This window comes from Aptenodytes patagonicus, chromosome 2 (assembly GCF_965638725.1).
Source record: "Aptenodytes patagonicus chromosome 2, bAptPat1.pri.cur, whole genome shotgun sequence".
Taxonomy (NCBI): Eukaryota; Metazoa; Chordata; class Aves; order Sphenisciformes; family Spheniscidae; genus Aptenodytes; species Aptenodytes patagonicus.
In genome coordinates, this window is record NC_134950.1 from 25,599,543 (window position 1) to 25,620,078 (window position 20,536).

Consider the following 20,536-nt stretch of genomic DNA (forward strand, 5'->3'; position numbering starts at 1 on the left):
TACATCTTTATCCACTTCGATACCTTTTCAGTTAATCGAGTATTTTGTGGTTCCATGTTTGGCACTTTAGGTACATTGAAGCCAGACTAAGAAGAAACAGCCACTATTTATAGCATTTCCCCAGAGATGGGAACAGTTGCTTCTGCACTTTAAGACCAATCATGTTACATCTGTATTAAAAGGAGAAGACAAACATGTTTTACTGCCAGCTCTGCCTGAATTTCAAATGAAAACCACATTAGTTAACTTGTGAATTTCTCAGTCAGTCAGTCTCCAGCGTCAACTTCCATAGTTTAAATAAAACATCTCACCAATACACAATACAGTACAAAAGGATGCTAACAGCATGGTCCCAGGTTCAACGGTGTGCTTCAAAAACTCCTTCTCCAAGATAAAAGCCAGGAATGGACTGCAAATGTCTCTAACCTGCAATAGCCTGGACCTCAGCAGGTTCTGCTACATTTCACAAACTCTTTGGCTCAACTGTCAGAAGTCACACAGGCTTAAATATGTTAAGTCCCACAACCCAGAGGTTCTCCACTCTCGCTGCTGTCCTAAGCACCATGAGAATGAGATCCCAAGCTCAGAAAGGCTGCCAGGGCATCAAGTCAAAGCATGTTTGGTCCCACTGCTTCCAATCTGTTTATATGAAAAAAAGCTTGATCTTGAACTCATTATCTTATGGGCACAGGCTCACCTCCTTTGGGCACTTACAGGGATTCAGGCCTCAGCAGGCACTAAATGAGGACCTCGGGACTGACAGCGAGGATGGTGGATGTCTCTGCTCGGAACATGCACAGTCATGCCCGCTCTGACATTAGCAAGGGTCTTGTCTGGGGAGAGCAGCGCCTCCCTAACTTAGAAGGGATAATACAAAGATAAACAGAACAGAGACATTGGCGAGACACTTAACTTTACTGACAGCATGACAAAATCCATTGCCTTTTTCTGTTCAGACGCTTTCTACACCACCTGAAAACTTGATAGTGCAAAGTTGCAACTTACAGTAGGTTTCAATGTGTATTTTTCTTAGTTGGAACAAGTGATGCTAAAGCATTTGCTTAGTGCTACTGGCTGGCCAAACAGAAAGGATAAAGCAGAGCAGAAACCTGAAGTATCAGTGGGTTAACTTTTCAAAAGTACCTGCATGCCTTTGGTGCAGAGCTGCCTCAAAAAGCAACAGGACATCTGCACTCATGTCACATCATCGCTTCTGAAGATGAATGCATTCCTGAGAGCTTGATGCTTCACAAAGCAGTAATTATATTTCTTTTATTGCTTTAAGTTGTTCAGAAACGTGTGTTAAAGATAAGCACAGGTGCCTAAACAAAGGTTTACAAGTTTGATAATTCTGAGTATCAATTTTGATAATATCAAACATTTCTTGCAACAGCAAAACAAAGCATGTATTACAAGACTTTAAGAACACTAAGTCTAAAATAAAGCAAACTTTTAGGAAAATACATCAGAAGTATTTAAACTACTTTTTTTTCTGTTTTCCTTAACATTTTTCTAGTTTTACTTTTTTTCCCTCCATTGCTATATGCAAGTATCCACACAAAACATTTGGAAAAATTACTTAAAAAGGAGGAACTGACCTGGACATGCTGCAAAAGTGGTGAAATAAAGCAAAAAAAAAAAAGGTCAGAAAAAACAATAAATCATTTTCCCCTTTCAAGGATTTTAGTAATAACATTCAACATGGCTTGTAACAGATAAAATTTTCAGACAAATATGATTTCGGATCTTGGCGATTATATTAATAAACATGCTAAAACCTCACAGGAGGAATTAATGAATTTTTTATAAATCAAGCAGTATATTAAATTCTGGTCAATATATAGATGAACACAAACATGCCTAACATGAAGTTACATCTAGAACTGTATCAATTCTCACCAGACTTCTTCAGTATCCTACAGTGACCCTCATTTTCAATTAAGTTCCAGTTTTTTAAGTTATAATTTGCCACAATACCTGTGACCAGTTATGTTTCACAGGCTTCAGCTTAATTCCAAACTGTTTTGCTTTAGACCTTTGCAAGAGTGATACCACCCGCTGCTGATTTCTCACCCAGAGTTCAGAGATCCTGATTTGCTTTTGTTTCAATTCAAAACTTAAATTGAATTTTTGGCCCGTGAAAATGGCACCTTTCTATTCCCCTGGATTTGTAATGCATTTTGAAACACTTTGGCATAAAAGGCATTGTAAGAGTTTGGGTCTGCAGTGTATTTTATTGCCTAAATAGCTAGATGGTTCCCATTTTTACCGGAGTAACACAGTGGAATGAGCGTGGTGAAGCACCCATTAAGGCTCCAAGAGGAACTGAGTACTAAAAAACCTAAACATTCACTTGTTTTATTTTTCTGTTTCTTGGTTACATTTTCAAAGTGTGTCCACTACCACTCCCATTAACATCAGCAGGGGGCTTGTAAATAAGTCTTTACCCAGTGTTTCAAAAAACTGAGCTTCTTAGTGGAAGAAGTGAAGAGATCCCAATCCACTTCATTACTTAAAGAAACAGAGCAGGACAGCAAAGAGAAAATCAAGTACATGCAAGCATCTTAATGCATCTTTGAAGGTTACATGTGGACACTTTATAATCTGAATTGAAATGTCGTAATTTTGAAATACACCAAACATAATTCAGGAAAGACAGCCTATTAGCTGGTTAGAAGCACTGCTAAAAATTCAGATGACATAAAATTAAAGTAGCTGTACCCTAATTTAGAAGTTGGGGCATTGTCTTTAACTTGGTAAACATAAGTTTCATGAAGCTAAACTCATAGGTGATGGTATGCAAATTGATCAACCCCGATGGTCCTTACTTTTTCCCTGCCCAGTGATCAAGTTTCTGAAACGGTACATTCATGCTAACACTGAGAATCTCTAGACATCGCAGGCCAGAGCTGCAGAACTACCATCTCAGAAACAATAAAAAGTTGTAAGAACTATGCCTGGTTTAAAGGATGGAGATAGTCATTCTTACTTTCCATTGAAGTTAGAAAACTACAATGTTTAAAAAAGAATCGTGGCTCAGTAGATGTACTTCAGCAGCAATTTCTAGTGCTGCTGTAACTGAGGTTGCATCAGCATTTTCACAATAAACCATACTGCCAGAAAAATCATTCCATGTTGTAAGCTGACATAGAAGACCTCATACCAGGCACAAATCCTTCAGCACCACGTATTTAGTTTGTATGACTTTTGGCTAAGAAGTTGGAAGAAAAGAGAAAGCATGAGGAAAAGTCTTAAAATGGAAACCAACAATTTAGGATTAACTAGTGTTCAAACAGAATTTGCAGATACTTTTTAGCACAGATGGTTTATTCCTCCAAACTAACACACATACAACTCCTGCTAAACACAGCAATGATTTGCACAAGAAAAAACATCTTCGAAAAAGTTAAACTGACATCCTGCATTCACGTTTACGTTTGAGGAAAAACTCGGGCAAAACAATTTTATTTCCAGACAGCAGAACCTGGCTTATCTGCCTGATCAAGAAATCACTTGAAGATTATTAACAGAACAATAAGCAAATGCCGAGCACAAATCATTATGGCCACATTAACTTACTACTTGTTATTTAAAACAATAACTGTATTCATTACAGTGATAGGATTTCACCTCTGCTTCCATACACACTTCTTTGTAAGCCTATGCAGATGGTACTATTTAAAGTGAGCTTTAAGCCAGGGAAACAAAAAAGGAGGAGGTTAAATTGTGTACAGTTTAGTTGAATTTCCTGTTCTTAGAACACAGTAATTCTTATAGTTTTCTAAAATATACGCTAGTACGTTAGAACTGAGCCTGGTGGTTTCAAACCTGCTACCTGAAAGAGACTGAAAAGCCGAGATGTCTGAAATGTAGAAGAGTAGGTGACTAAGAGTTACTCGTTTGAGGGATTTCTTAGGAAGGGCTGTTCTTTGGTTTTGTTTTTTCATATTTTTAAAGAACAAAATAAGTTTCTTTTTGTATATTCTCACTCACCTGCTCTGGGTACTTGCTTCCAACTATCTCTGCCACAGTGTTAAAGGAAGGAGAGTCTGGATAGGTCTTAGCCCCCATCTTCAGGTGCACAACGATCTTAGTGCCCCGGAAAGACATCCGTGACATCATTTCAGCATCTTCCACAGAGATGCAAGCAGTGGGAATCCGGGGCACATCAGGCTGGTAATTCTGCCACCCAGTATGTGGGCTGTGAAAAGAAAAATAAAAACACAGTCTTAACAAGTTAGCGCCCTAAATTATTATCATTATTATAGAATTATTAACAAGAAAACTTTCACTACCATCCCCAGCAGACTCTCAAAAAGGATATATCTACTATATAGATAGATATATCTATCTATTTTTAAATAAACCTTTTGATAAAATACATCAAGTGTTTTTATACTAATCAGAATATCTGACTGTCACCATTCCGTATGTCTGGAAAGCTATTCTGTGTCAGCTCTATTTAGGTCATTGCCATGCTTTGACATTACAGTAGTAAATCCTCTGATACCACGCTTCGCTGCTTTATCAGGAAGAAAAGCAATGAAAAACCAGTAAGTGAACAGTTCGTAAGAAGTGCATTTTTTTCCCTCTGACAAGTAATGAAATTAAAATTCACTACTTCAACTATTTCAACATCAGAGTGGAGATTTATTTTGAAGAGCACTAATATGAGAGACTTCAGGAAAAATAAGACAATAAGACCATAAAAAAAATGCACATTTATTTGTTGTCAGTACACTCGAGATTTCAACCACTACCTGTAGATGAAAGAGAACTAAAAAAAAAAACCCCAACAACTAACTTTATATAAATTACGCAAAGAAGAAGAAAAACATGCACCACTAGATGTAAGGCCTCAGTGTCTTCCATTTAGGAATAGCTATGCCTTGTAGAGGAAAAAAAAAAAGGGAAAAAAAGCAAACCCAAAATAATCACGAAGTTCCTCTGACATTCACAGTGTGATATAGAGTGACTTCTTTCCTCTCAGAAAGCTGTAGATGGTTTCATGACTATTTAAAGCAATTATTTCCCTTCCAGAGGCTCCTTCTACCACTGCTGCGTGCAGAGCTAACTGGAGTGAGTGATTCCACATCTGACATCACAGGATCTCTAAAAGGTATGGGACAAGTTCCTTGACAAGTTCCTTCAATGTTTTTTTCACATTTGGCCATTATTTACGTATTTCTCATTTTCTGGTGCTTCTGTTGAGATCTTTGGATCTGACTTGCAGAAGTACTGAGTGTTACAGCTGCAGCCGACGTCAATGCTTTTAAAGTGAAGTTGCATATAAAGCCAGATACAGCGGAAAAAACCACGTGTGGGAAAAAAGAGAAATCAGGATCTAGATGTATGCCCAAATTCACAAATACTCCCGATACGAAATCATTCACTGCCTTCATTTCCCATTTGTAAAATGGGAATAAAAATACTCTTTGTTTCACAGACAGGGAAAAAAAAGGAATAAAAATACTCTTTCTTTCAAGAGGACTGACTCAATGAACACTTGAGAACCATTCTGATACCACAATAATGATCGGAAATTGACTGTTATACAACTACATGTCCTAAATCCTAAAATAAGCTTAGAACTGCGCATTGAAATATTAGGGCAAAACTCTGAATAAGCAGCTCTTCAGTACTGGCCATCCTCTGCAGTAAATCTGTAAGCTGAAGTAATACATCTGCAACCCTTCATTTCAGGTCTACTTTGTAATTCTCAAGCTTCAGTCACTACTCAAGGGACATTTTCAATATACGTAAAATATTCAGTCATACAGAGGCTTCCTCAATGTTCTTGAATATGCTATTTATCTATTTGTCTCAGCTACTAAATTCTGACTTTATCAGTGAAATGCCAGTGAGTAAAGTTTCCAAAGGAAATCTCTAAAGCTAAAGCATATTCTTTACCTACGTGTTACCCTCTTAAGCTAAACCGTATCTTTACCTACGTGTTACCTTATAAAGAAGGGCAGGAGTCGAAGCTTTCAAACCAGATTACAGACATTCTTCACATCAACTGTTACAATTTTTAATGCTATTTTTCCATATAATAAGATTGAGGTTGGCAGGGACCTCTCGCGGTCATCTGGTCCAACTCCACTGCTCAAGCAGGGCCACCCAGAGCTGGTTGCCCAGGATCATGTCCAATATGTGAAAATCTTCACCTATGAGCCTACTTAGAGTAGCAGACACATATTTCTTTAAATGTAAAGAAAAATTTAAAAAAATTGGGGGCATCTTTAAGTCTTCTAAACTGGAAAAACCCCCACTTAATTCCTGGAGGAGATGTGGTGAGGAGGAAGGGCAAAATCCACTTTCTAAGGATCTAGATTAGGTAAAATTGGAGAGATTATTCAGTTCTATTTGTTTAGAAGAATAAATCCTTCTCAACCACAACAAGTCATATTGTAATCAATAACATAACCCACAGAGTAGATATGTAAAAACATTTATTTGTAAACAAAATACTAAAATTCAGTTACAGAGGTCTTATGGGAGCTGCTTCAGAGTGTAGACAGATCTCTTTATTAGGTGGCAACAGTTTAGGAAGTTATTGCTCCCAGTTGTTTAGTGCTGAACCTCACACGAAGGCCGGTGCCCCTTCTCATCAGCTTTGCAGGTCGGCTGACCTGTAGCTCACCTTTGAAATAACAGAGTTACCCTGGTACTCAGAATCTCTTGTGCCACATAATCCTCCCTAAGTGGGATAAATTCACGTAGACTTTCAAGTTCAGATCTTATATTTTTTTTCTTTCCCTTTGTCCCTGTAAAAATAAAAAAGCCCCCCTCACCCCCACTTTTAAACTGCGACAATTTGCTGCATATGTTTAATATTTCTTTGAGTGTTTGGGGATATACCCAGCATGCTAACCAGGAGACTTTCCAAAAAACATAAAATAAACAACACACTGGGAAAAAAAAAAAAAAAAAGATGACAATTTCATGTATTAATGTTCAAAAAAACCCCTAAATTCAACAACTGAGCACAAGCAGTTTCTGCTCATTCTAAATGAACCCATTCACCTGTGCCTTCTGGCAAGATTATGTCTTAGTACTAACATGCCCTGCATGCTGAACTGCAGTAATTTAAGTTTTATCACCACCTGTACTGATTTCACTCTCCTTGTTATTTCCCAGATGCTCAACAAAAGAAACCCCTAAAACCGTATTTGTTTCTCCAATAGTAGCAATTACATTTCCTTCAGATGCTCAATCCCGATGCTCCACCACAACTGTGAATAAAGCTTCTGACAACCCACTGAGATGCGCGCATGTTTACACACCTCAAACGAATGAACGTTTGCAGGTACAAAATTTACCTCAGCTAGCCCAAAAAATAAACTTTGAAGTCAACTGGTAGTCTTTATGCTCAAAGACTGCTATTTTTATGCTCGAACTACTATTTCGCCAAGATTATAAAGGTAAACCAAAGACATTTTGGCACAGGCAGGCAGAGCCAGCAACTGTTCAGATGATACTGGGACCTAAAGGGAATGGATGACTGTCCAAATGATTGCTACAAAAAGGGAAATGGACGCTAAGCATGACCAGTACAAAGGCACAAGGCAGCATCACAGTCCTGTACGTTCCTAATGCTACAAGATGAACTCACATAGAAAACATTTGTGGCAGACACTGAGCATCCTGGGATATACCTGATTAAAGTTTACATGCATGCAAAACACGCCATGCGTTAAGTATATCTACATAATAAATTGCTTAATAAAGTGTCAAAGAGTACCTCAAAAAAATTCTAAGTAAATTAAGCCCCTTTTATGCAGAGATAACCAAAAACTGGAGAGGCTGCTGACCGTATGGCAAGACCTGAGCAAGAATTAACTAAACAAAATAGAAAAGAAATTACTAGCAGACTGTGTGTAACAGATGAAGATGGAGAGCAGCAGTCCCGAGTTTGGCTCAAAGCCGGGTGAGGAGGATGTGGTTCAGGAGAAAGAATTTTGGTACTGGTGGGCAAGGAAGATTTTTTTTGTCAGCGAGTCTGAACAAACACGGCTTTGTGGCTATTCTTTCTAAAAAAAGCTTACGAAGATCTACTTCAGCCATAATGTGTATACACACACCCCCAATGTGCAATTCTTCACACCAAGCTCATAAAGCAATCTAGGGCTGGGAAATACAAAATGAACGTTGTCTAAGTATCCTTAGTTTACTCACTCATACAAACACATTGTGAGACACTAATTACATACGTAAGCACCTATTTTCTACAGGACCCATGCCATATTCACTATACCAACCACATGTAATCTAAACATTCGTATCAGGTCAGCTAGTTCGTTATTATTAACTTAAATCATAAGTCAATGATTTATTGATCATTGTAGAAAACATTCTATTATTGTAGAAACAAAATACATTCCTGAATAGAATCATAAATTGAGTGGTTAAACATCGGAAGAGGCTGCCCAGGGAAGTGGTTGAGTCACCATCCCTGGAAGTATTTAAAAGACGGGTAGATGAGGCGCTTAGGGACATGGTTTAGTGGACATGGTGGTGTTGGGTCGACGGTTGGACTCGATGATCTTAAAGGTCTTTTCCAAGCTTAACGATTCTATGATTCTATGACTATATTAATCACTAGCAAGATCACAGCCTTAACTCTTGGTAATAGGCTCATATCCTCGTCATACTTCAGTTCTTATTTCACTTGTATATGCTACATATCACAGAAAACCCCCTCACATACAAAGCTTTACACTTTAAAGGAGTGATGGAACATCCTTGTAGCAAAACAGAAGGGAAACTGTACATCTTAGATCTCATGCTTAGCTATGAAGAACAGCTACTCATGAGTGCCTCACTCCTTTATCTTTCTCTTCGAGAGCAGCATGGCAAGGGCTGAACTGCATTCAAGTAAATTCCCTTTTCCAGCACCATAAACTAGACAGCAGCAGAGTCCTTACAAAACAAAACTTGTCCTTCTGCGCACTCAGACTGTGTACGTTCTTTCAAGATTCTCACCATTATCTGGATAGAGAGGCCAAACTGTAACGGAATTAATCAAAATGTCAAAAGTATTGTTAATCTTCTCAGAAGAATTAGGTGTTTAAAAATAAAATCAAGGCTATTCCCCATTTACAGCCACTTGGCAAAATATAAAAGAAATAAATTCAGCCCAATTTAGCGTTTCTGTCATCACTTGTCCCAAGATTCTCTTGCTTTGCTTGCTTGTTATATTGGCTTTGTAGGATTTGATTTGTTGATTTACAGTAAGTTGAAATAATAGCAAGACTGCTAAATTTGAAGCAAAATATGAATATGCACAGAAAATTTTAAGAAACTAAGGAGCAAAAATATGATGTGGTACAAATATGGAATTAAATACTATAGCAGTCTGTTACCAAGGATAGATTATTTGGAGTCTAGTTATACAGTCTCTTCCAGATCACTTTCTACCAACCTTTAATTGATGTAGCATCTGCACAGTGTAATGAAGCGTAAGAGAGACTCCAGAAACTATTGGCCTTACCAAGGAAAACTCCCTTTGAAAAAGAGTACAGCATTACTCTGGTACCACATGGACTCCATTTAAATTAACATTTAGAAAACTGTATCTAATCCGTGCTAGGCACTCATTAAAATTAGCCTTTACCAAACAAGCATAATAGCTTTGACGTAATTACGTATGTGCTAGGCTACAGAATGCAACTAACACATATATGTTTGTATTTCATACAATATTCAGTACACATGCACCAAGGGAATTCTACGATAACCGCAGAAGTTTTTAAAAAAATAGCTGTCATGGTTTAACCCCAGCTGGCAACTAAGTCCCACACAGCTGCTCGCTCACTCCCCCCACAGAGAGATAGGGGAGAGAATCGGAAGAGTAGAATTGAGAAAACTCGTGGGTTGAGATAAAGACAGTTTAATAGGTAAAGCAAAAGCCACGTGGGCAAGCAAAGCAAGACAAGGAATTCATTCACTACCTCCCATCGGCAGGCAAGTGTTCAGCCATCTCCAGGAAAGCAGGGCTCCATCACGCATAACAGTTACTTGGGAAGGCAAATGCCATCACTCCAAACGGCCCCCCTTTCCTTCTTCTTCCCCCAGCTTTATATGCTGCACATGACATCATATGGTATGGGATATCCCTTTGGTCAGTTGGGGTCAGCTGTCCCAGCTGCGTCCCCTCCCAACTTCTTGTGCACCCCCAGCCGACTCGCTGGTGGGGTGGTGTGAGGAGCAGAAAAGGCCTTGACTCTGTGTAAGCGCTGCTCAGCAATAACTAAAACATCAGTGTGTTATCAACAGTTTCCAGCACAAATCCAAAACATAGCCCCATACTAGCTACTATAAAGAAAATTAACTCTATCCCAGACAAAACCAGGACAATAGTGTAGATTAGATATGGTTTGTCAAACAAGCAGCAGAAAACAACTGTGAATGGTAAAATGATAAAATGAAGCAAGTCCAACGAATTCCACCCTGGGACTATCTGACTGCTGAGAAGTGGAAGAGTCTGCACAGTCCTTTCCAAACCTCTGTAGGAAATGGAGGCTTGCATCAGCTGCTCTTCAACTGAAAAAGAAACTTTCTGCATCTTACAGACATGAGGATGACTCTCCAGCAGCTGACAATACCTTGAGGGAACCATTTAAGTCATACACCTGTTTGGCCTCCTTCTGCCCGATATGAACAATCAAGCTCCCTCCTCCTGTGTTAACATCCCCGCCTTGTGGGAACGCAGCTGCCTGCTGCACGCTACCATAGGTATGTTAGCAGAGGGCTCCTGGAGGGAACACCAATGACAGTCCTAATTGCTAGCAGCTGCAAAGCTTCTGGCTTCCTGGGGTTTCTTTTTATTTTTTTCTTGAACTCCTGGCTTCTCAGCCTTGAGCAGAAGCCATACTTATATCTTCAGTGACCCCCTTGAGCAGAAGCCATACTTATATCTTCAGTGACCCCCTCAATCACCAGAGACTAGTGAGCACACAGGACAAATTTAAAAAAAAAAACCTCACTGGAAACAGATGTTGTATTTTATACCTACAGGAAGGATATAAATAAATCCAAACAAAAAAAAACCAAAACAAAACCAACAACAACAACAAAATCTTCTTTATTTGTAAAGCAGAGAATCAGACAAAGATGCATCACAGGGCTAGCAATACATAAGCAAACTAAGTAACAGCTAGCTGTCTAGAATACTGATCTGGCCTTCGTACCTCCTCCATTTAATGACGTTCATTATTATTGATAATGAATTCTTACATCAAAATTATCAGGCACAAACAGGTGCGAAGAGGTATCAGAGCTCTCAGGGTAGGATCAATCACTGTATTAGTGCTTCTAACTCTCTGTTTCATTGCAGACAGTAAGTTGCAGGGAAGGTCAAGCTCTCCCATATGTATGCATATACATTAAGTTACACCAGAAACCTGAGCCTCCTCTGGCATGGAATACAATATATTACGGACAGTACGGGGAGGTTCCTCCTCCTTTCAAAAGATAGTCACAGTAAAGGGTAACACGCAGCCAACACTTTCAGTGAGCTGAAGGAAAAGGGTAGGGATGGACGATACTGGTCTTACTGTCATAGTTTAACCCCAGTTGGCAACTAAGCACCACACAGCCGCTCGCTCACCCTCCCCCCCAGTGGAATGGTGGAGAGAATCAGAAGAGCAAAAGTGAGAAAACTCGTGGGTTGAAATAAGAACAGTTTAATAATTGAAATAATAAGATAATAGTAATAATAACAACAACAACAAAAATAATAAATTGTAATGGAAAGTAAAACAACGGGGGGGGGGGAGAGGAACAAAACCCAGGAGGGGGAAAAAAAAAAAAACAAAAACAAGAGGTAATGCAACCGCTCACCGCCCGCCAACTGACGCCCAGTCAGTCCCTGAGCAGTGATCACTGCCTCCCAGCCAACTCCCCCCAGTTTATATACTGAGCATGATGTCATGTGGTATGGAATACCCCTCTGGCCAGCTGGGGTGTCAGCTGTCCTGGCAATGCTCCCTCCCAGCTTCTTGGGCACCTCCTCGCTGGCAGAGTACGGGAAGCTGAAAAGTCCTTGACTTAGTATAAACACTGCTCAGCAACAACTAAAACATCGGTGTGTTATCACATTATTCTCATGCTAAATCTAAAACACAGCACTATGCCAGCTACTAGGAAGAAAATTAACTCTATCCCAGCTGAAACCAGGACACTTACCTACCATAAAACTTCTTCCTTCTAAACAGCTGACCACAGCGGTAAATAGAGGGGAGCAAGTTCTGAAAAGAGTCAGGGGAAAGTTTCCACCTCACAGAAGAGGGCATGGATGGAGCTTTTCTTCTTCCCTTCCTTCTCCATGCCACACACCCTTCAGAGCAGTACGCTCTTTGGACACTGTCCTCCAAAAAAAAGAAACCTGAAATACAAATCTATCTTAAACTCAAACGTATTTAGGAATATCTTTTCCCTACAACAGATTAGGGCAATGCAAACAAAGCCTCATGGAGATACATTTTTGAAGTGTAAAAAGCAAGGCTTAAGGGTCAACAGGAATACAAGGGCAGTCTAGAAAAAACCCACAAAGTAGGAATGAGAATGACAGAGGGGAAACAAGTCTCTGAAGACAGCAGGAGAAAGAACAGTACCTTAGCACCAAAGGCAACTATGTACATGGATAAAAGGGAAGAGCTTTTAAAAGTAAAAAAACAGGCAGTAAAATAACTTAGGTAGGTATTATCACCATAGATAGCGTGGAAGTAAATCCCAGGAGTGAAATAGAAGAGAGGAAATGGAGAAATCTAGTCATCTTTTCTGCTGTTCGTGAGTATAACCCTGTTTCCACTGAAAATCAGTGGCCAATCTTCCATTAACTTCAATAGAAGGAGGGGGAAAGGCTTTAAAAACTGACTGGATATGAGAAGAAAGAGCAAAGGGCCTGACTGGATTCAGTCTCAAGCAGTGAGCAAACCAAAAGCCACTGCAAGACACTTGTCTGGGTGAGCCCCTGTATTTTCTGAAGCAAACTGAAACTCAAACATCTTCACTACATAAATGCTTCTTTTACTCCCACAGATCTAATTTCTGTAGAATATTAAACTCCTTTTTGATGTTCTATTAAACAAACCAACACTTTCACTGTTCAAGTAAAAAAAAATAATTTCACGTCAAGAGAATAAAAAGTATGTTAGTAAAAGTAATACAGAGGGGGTACCACTTACTTTTCCCCTCAAGCGAGAGATTTTAGTAGTGCCACATGAAAGGAGCTATTTTAACATCACCTGATCATTATATTTGCCTACATAGTTCACATATACAACGACACTCACGCAATATAAAATGCAATGTAAATGCTTAAGTGATAAGGATACTTTATCTAATAGTTTATTACACTGATTTGATAAACGCATTCTCCAATAAAAGGGTATGTTTTTATTTTCAAAACTCAGGCAAGTCTTGCCTGTCACTCCAAAGTTACAGATACACCCTGAATTTTTCACTCTCAAACTTGAAATCCACTGTAAACAGAGAAGTTCCTTTTAGCAACAGAATATATTTTTAAAGCTTATTATAACATTATAATAACCCCTGTAAACTAGGACTAAATATTGAGCAGCACGGCAAAATGTCATGCCAAGCGTAAGCATTCTTTCCCCAGCTGCATTTGTTGACTGTGGCAGATTGTCCCAAAAGCTTCATAATCTACACCAGATGAAACACAAAATGTCCCAATAGGTACATATTTCCTCTGAACAGCTCCTTTCCTGGCAATTAGTGTTGTGTCTGGGAAATGAAGAGTGTCAGGCTGAAAAAAAAAAAAATAATCTTTCCAGTGCAAACCATGGCTGGGAGAATGATTGAATTAGTTCTGGGGATCTTCCTGTGCTGCTGGTTTCTTTGGGAGCATGCAGGAAGAACACCCGGTGCACAGCAGCTGCCATGAGGAAATGAATGGAGGGGTTTCCCGAGAAAACAGTTAAGTCTTGAGAATTCAAGTAATTTTCCTTCCTCAAAAGGAAAAGAGAAATTGCTGCCAAATGGCAACACTTTCTCACTGTTTTGTTTTAGATATCAAGTTTCTCATGCTTTTCAATACATACTATATAGTCATACTATTTTCCTTATTGTTTGAAGGTTTGTGCTCTTTGTATTTAATCCTAGCGATACGCTGATTCCTTCATCATCTGCTGAAGGGGAGAGAAAAGATTATTCTCAATTCCACTCTTACCTTTTACGGATTTCTTTAATATCTAATAAAGAGTGCCTAGGAGAGTCTCTGTTGGAAGAGACACTGTCTGAAAAAATAACAGTTTTCTTTCCTTTTCATTAGTCGATCCATGTTGCTGAGGAAAATGTTGTTGGAAAAAAGGTAGCAAGCTGGAGGCTTTTGTTGGAATGTACAATAATGGTCATGAATTTTATAGTCTGTACATAAATACACAAATGCTTTTGGACCTTAACCAAGAGATACGGGCACACAGCCAGTCAGATCAGATGAATTGTGGTGGCAGAGAAGGTGAACTGGATTTAGGGACACGATGAGATTCCAGACTACCTGAAAAGTGACAGCCATGGGAATGCCACAGCTCTCCGAGCTCACCTCCAGTAGCTCCAGGAGAAGAGGGTTGTCAGGGGGAACCATGGGCTTCCCCGCTTCCTCCCCACCCGTCTGTCCTGGGTGTCACTCTTCTGCTCAGACAGCCTCCATGAGAAAGGGCATGCAGCGAGTCACCTGCATTCATAGACTTGTGCACACACCTCAGTCTTAGAGCTAAAGACACGAAAACACTGAAGTCCACCTAGTGCAACGCTGCAAGACAGTAACAGAAAAAAACTGGGAATTTTCTTCCCAGTGTTCAAATGCTAACTAGGAATGATTTTTCCCCCCTGAAGAACACTATGCAGGAAAATTATCTTACTGATTGTTAATGGTTAATGTTAACACTGAGACCACATATATAACTTAATGAATAATATAAACAGAAAATCTGTTAAACTGTATCTACTTAGAAAGAAGTGTATCATATAATTTTAGAAGCAGAACTGTGTTTTACAAGCTAATATACACATTAGCTTGAATTAACTTGCAGCTGTCAAGCAAAAATTTGTTTCTGTAAAATACTCTGTACTACACTTCTGTGTAAGCATAGTGGAGTTACTTAAATTATTCACTGGAAACAGTACTTGTTTCAAATCTAGCTTGTCTGTAAACAGATACTGAATTCTACAGAACAACTCTGAATGTATGCAGTTCATAACTATTTATCGCGTAGTTTAAAGCAGTTGTTCTGTAAGTGCAGCCCAAAGATTACTTGCAGCTTGCAAAGCCTTTGTACACCTAGCCTCCAAAGCGGGCTTTTAATAGTTTCATCTACATGAAGATAAAGGTTCACTGACCTGCAGGTGAATCTTGTGATGTAGCCAATACACTGATTAATACCAGTATGAACAAAAATCCTGGTTTAACAGGACAGTGCTTGATCCACAACTTAACCACTGAACTGCTCACCTGCAATGAACATGGCTGATGACCCATGGTACACTGCAAATCACACAGTATCACTTCTTGCTGCCAAAGCTATGAAACTACTGAATAGCCTGGATGTAAAGATGCTGATAAAACATCTTTCCTGGAAATCCCTGATTTGTCAGTGCCAAAACATTTGGGGGAGACAGACCTGTCTAGGAGCACCCTTCTGAAACCCCGACGACCAGGCTGGGTTGCAAACCTTGCCAGCTCATGAGCTCTGCTCCCTGCTAACCCTGTAACATCCTTCTGAAAAAATCAGGTGGAGGTGGAAAAAAAAGAGTGTATTTGTCATTAGAATTTCTCAGCCATGAACATACTTGGACTAAAAACCCCTTCAAGTCTCACGGGTACTTTCTCCCATACCCAACAGTTTCCCAAGCATACCAAACTGACCTGAGTGCTTTGAAATCCCATTACATTTTTTTTAATCAGCTAGATTGACTTAAGAGTAACAACATCCTTTTTCTATACATCTTCTGTTTATACAGATATACAGCCAAGCGCATCGCATGATGAGCTGACACTGATCTAAGCATTTAAAATTGTTCTTTTTAAAAATTTTTTATTAAAAGTATGACCAATTACACTAATTGTTTCAATTTAGACACCTTATGGGGGGAGATCCTCAGAGGAACGAATGGCATTCTCCTTTCCTTTCTCAGGAAACGTCTATGGACAAGCATCACCTGGAAGTCTGATGCTTTACAACAGTGTTCTCCAATTCCCTGCCATCTTTTTGCACTTGCCTGGATTCTGCCATCTTTTCACTAAAACTTAAGTCATTCCACTAACTAACATTGAAATATCTGAGGAATAAAAGGTACTGCTCTATATATGGGAAAGGGTTAAAGGAATCCATCACTGTCACTGAGAAGTACCAAACAAAGAAGTACCAAACTGAGAAATACCAAACAAAACATGACTGAAACCTAATTTTAGGCACTGAAAAACAGTTACGCTTCTAAAATCATAAATTGCAGCTGCACTTATTATTCCAAGTAGCTCTGCTAAAGTTTTCTCATAGGTATGCCTGTTCACATCACATTTCTGGCAAGACTGCCATGTTAGAATTCTCAGACACTGCAGCACACCATTTCTGTTTTCCTAGATTGTCAGCATTATAAACTAAGTAAAGGAAGAGGGAAAAAACCACATAGTTTTGTAGAGTTACAGCCTTGGATGGTCTCTCAGATGAACCCGGCAGCCCAGGATTCTGGACTCCAGGTGCTGGCTGCATCTGAACAGTGTTGAATCCCTGCTCAAGCTCTTTGGGCTTGAGCAAAAACATAGATCCCTCTAACACCCTTTCTAGAGATCTAAAGCGTGTACTCAAGCTGCCTGGTCGCTTCACATTCTTTCTGGCTCTCCCATGTTCCCCCAGCAGCAACTGCAGCCTTCTCAGCCTGAAACTGGGAGCCCTGAAAGTTGTTGTTTCCTTCTTTGCAGACTGCAGGGAGAGATACTTAGAGGGAGACACAGACCCTCCTCAAAGAAGGATCACAGTGTACTCCCTGAAAAGGTGCAAGCAATACACAGATTATAGAAGAATAGCTAAAACCTCCCTTATGTCCCACCTGTGAGCTCACTCTTTCCAAACCTCAGACTTTTGGCAAAATCACATTTGAATCCCAGGACCCGATTTCTAATGTTCACGTTGTTCTTGATGATAAAGAGCTGTTACTAAGAAAAAGCCTTGTACTTCTATGAAATTCCAGCTCCTTCATGCTCTTTCCAGTGGCTTCAACTCTCTCACGGTGTGGTGTTACTGACTGAACTCAAAATCCAAATCCTTTGAGCTACAGTCAATCGATTGTTTTTAAATATTTACATTTGAAAATACGATATTCCAAGGTAATGACCTGTATTCTCTGTCATTCACCTCCTGCCAGAGCCTTCCCACAGATCTTTGTTAGGTCAACCTGAAATCTCAATCTAGCAGCAGTTAACAATCAAACACACTTAATTTTATTTCATAATAAAACCCCATGGTTATATAATGGATTATTTATCAGCAGTAGCCACCCACTGTTATGTAATAATACAACTGTTACTTGTTTTTGGCCCAGGCAAGTTATTGCAGAATCTACTATTGACTACCTAATCACAGTTTAGAAAAGTCAACTTTTAATGTTGTCTTCTTTACAGTAAACAATGTACAAATGTTAAACTAAGTTAACATTCAAAAAAAATATCACTGCTGCTTGCAAACAAGGAAAGAGAGAAATTACCGTGAGCTACTCAAGATCCCACTGGGACACAAGGCAGAGTAATGAAAGGAACTTCAGAATCCCTGGTTTTAGTTAATTCACATGATTATTCTCCCTTGTCTGACAAAAGTATCTTTTGTTGTCCTGTGCACAAATGTCTAGAATCAACCTGGATTTTCCAGAGCTAAATTGTATAATAGTTTCAATATCTTTTGTTGAGGTATATTTTGTGTGCTTCACAGTCACCAGCAAACTAATGTGATGAGATCCAAATAGAAATAAGTAAACCAGAAACTATGTGGTTCCTTTCTGTTTCTTATTCTTAGAATAAATGTTGTTCTTTTGTGATCGCAGTAGATTAAAAATCCAGGAATTGCAGTCAAAGCTCAACCCTGCTTAATAATAATGAACAGGAACATATCAAAGACAACCCCTCTCTGTTTCACAGAGTATTTGCAATATTCATATTAGACAGCCAATGCAGAAGTACTGCGGACAGTGACTAGGAAAGCAAGGTAACGGTGAAACAGTTTAGCAGAAGTCACAGACCCTAGTCACGTACCAAGCTAACGACATATGGGAACGATCTATAAATACCAAACCAAAGGTCAGATTTAAAAAGGAAAGTGGGAAGAGAATGAAGTTACGACTTTAGGTTTGCACCATCCTCCTAAATATAGAAACAAAATGAGAGAAAGTATAAGGTGCCTGAAGGAGAGGACAACAGGCAAGTAATCAAAGCTGGCATCACTGGCAGAGCAGAGACAGGAGTTGGCACCTCTCATTTAATAAACCAGATGGAGAAGGATTTTCACCATTTAGCCCTACCCTGCAGGCAAGACCAAAGGATTAGTATTTGATGCAACAAGATGGACACAGTGAGAGAGAGGCTCAGGTGACTGATTGGATTTGAAGGGGAAAACAAAGCTGGAGAAAAGGATTAAAGTAATTAAAATGGTTACACTTACAAGGCACAAGACATTACTTCTACAGGGAAGACCCCATTATTACTGTTGGCCATCAACATCGGGCTATATTTAGAAAACAATTCTAAACAACAACTGTGGAATAATTGGCTCTGACTTCCTAAAAACACAAGTCAAAATTTGTGCGTCATAAATAAGGGGTTTCATCATACAAACAAGTCTAGCTCATCATACTTAAATGCCTGATATACATCATAGTAGAGCTAACACAGCAGGGTGAGGCCATCCTATGTGAAGACAACATTTAATGAAATAACACAGAAATACCCTACCATGTGGACAAGCCACAAGCAAGACTGTGGGAAGTTGAAGAAGCAGCAAAAACGAGAGGCGCCCTAGCCCCTGAAAAGCAATCCAAGCATTCTTGTAAAGAGAAATCATAGTATGTTGGAGCAAACCATACATGTTTGCTCACATGTTTAAGCAAACAAGGCAAAACAAAATGAGGAATTAGCATTTCCAAATCCTCTGCATACCTGGGGCATAAACCAGAGAGACTGTGGATATTAACAGTTGACTAGCACATTAAATGTATTTTTAAAATGGCACATATATTTGTCTGCCTGTTTGTTTTACATGACATAAGCAAAAGGTTACATATCAAAATAAAACATTTTGTTGTATGCATGAGACAGATTCTGAAGCACACAAATCCAGAGTTCTACATAAACCTGTGTTCACTTTTGGAAATCAGCAGTAAACGTTGAAAAGAATACTTCAGATGTTTTACAGCAGATACAACGTTTCAAAAATAAAACTTTAATATATACATGCTAAAACTGTTCTGTAATATGTAGATAATTTTTAGTAACATCATCAGATTAAGAACAATACCAAATAGATTCTGAAAAAGTATCTTGAGTAATACAGGAAGTAGAAACAATACTCAGTGGGAAGTATGAACTGGAAAACCAGTTGTAAGACATGAAAATAATAAAATTGGATAGGCAGTTGAATCTATACAGTAGACCTCTGTACAAGCTGTTTCAGCATTTCCTGGACCAAAAATCAAAAAGTGAGTTGCTGTGTAACTTGAAATTAATGGAGTTAATCCTAGAATACATCAAGAAACAGAGCCTTTACTCTCCTCTTTTTTTTTTTTTTTTTAAATGAAAAAAGGAGAGCATTAGGCTAAGATTCCCCAAACACCAATTCTGTACCATTCTGGCACAACCATTCTGGTACTATTTAACCTCTTCCAGTTGTCCAGAGCCATGTGCTCATGTGCTCTGGAGGTGAACACTCCATATAAAGTCCTCAGTGCTGCACTTACACAGAAAAAACATGCAGAATTACAGAGAAATAAAATGACAGTCCACATACTTCTCAGATCTTATCAACAGCTGAAAATAAATACACCTCTTATGAAAATAATTCATTGGCATTGTATTACTCAGATCTCTCTCTGAAATTTTTATCTGCATTTTCATTGTCAGGTTTTCCTTCAATCCTCTACATTTATGGTCGCCACATACTAGTGAGACACTTGTTGTCAGTATAATCAAGAAAACTGAATATTGCAAGAACATTAAAACAGAACCTGCAGTTGGTGGATCAAGACATTACAATCATGTCAGATGGTTCTGAACTTGCTAACAGGGCTTTCGGATGCACAGCAACTCATACAGACTCAGAAGGGGCTGGCAGCACCGAAGAAAGCCGGAGCCGATTAGAGTGAAACAGGAAATCAGGGAAAACTGCTAAAGTTCCCAGTGCTCAACCCACAGCAAGCACAGCTAACTCCTTAAAGATCAGTACAAGAAACCCAAGACTTGGCAGTTTTACACGCTCAACATCTTTATATACCTGAACCAGCAATGCAAAGGCAGAATAAGACTGTTCCT

The 20,536-nt window shown here is 39.1% G+C and overlaps 1 protein-coding gene across 9 annotated transcripts in view; it reads right to left on the bottom strand.

Annotated features, from left to right (window-relative positions):
* The window catches only part of CPQ (carboxypeptidase Q), a 164,811-nt gene that overhangs the window by 98,729 nt on the left and 45,546 nt on the right, over positions 1 to 20,536 (bottom strand). For all 9 annotated transcript variants that reach the window (XM_076329372.1, XM_076329366.1, XM_076329373.1 and 6 more), the window contains one exon: positions 3,994 to 4,201. In XM_076329372.1, coding sequence (XP_076185487.1) covers positions 3,994 to 4,201 — 208 coding nt within the window. The remainder of the gene's footprint in view (positions 1 to 3,993; positions 4,202 to 20,536) is intronic.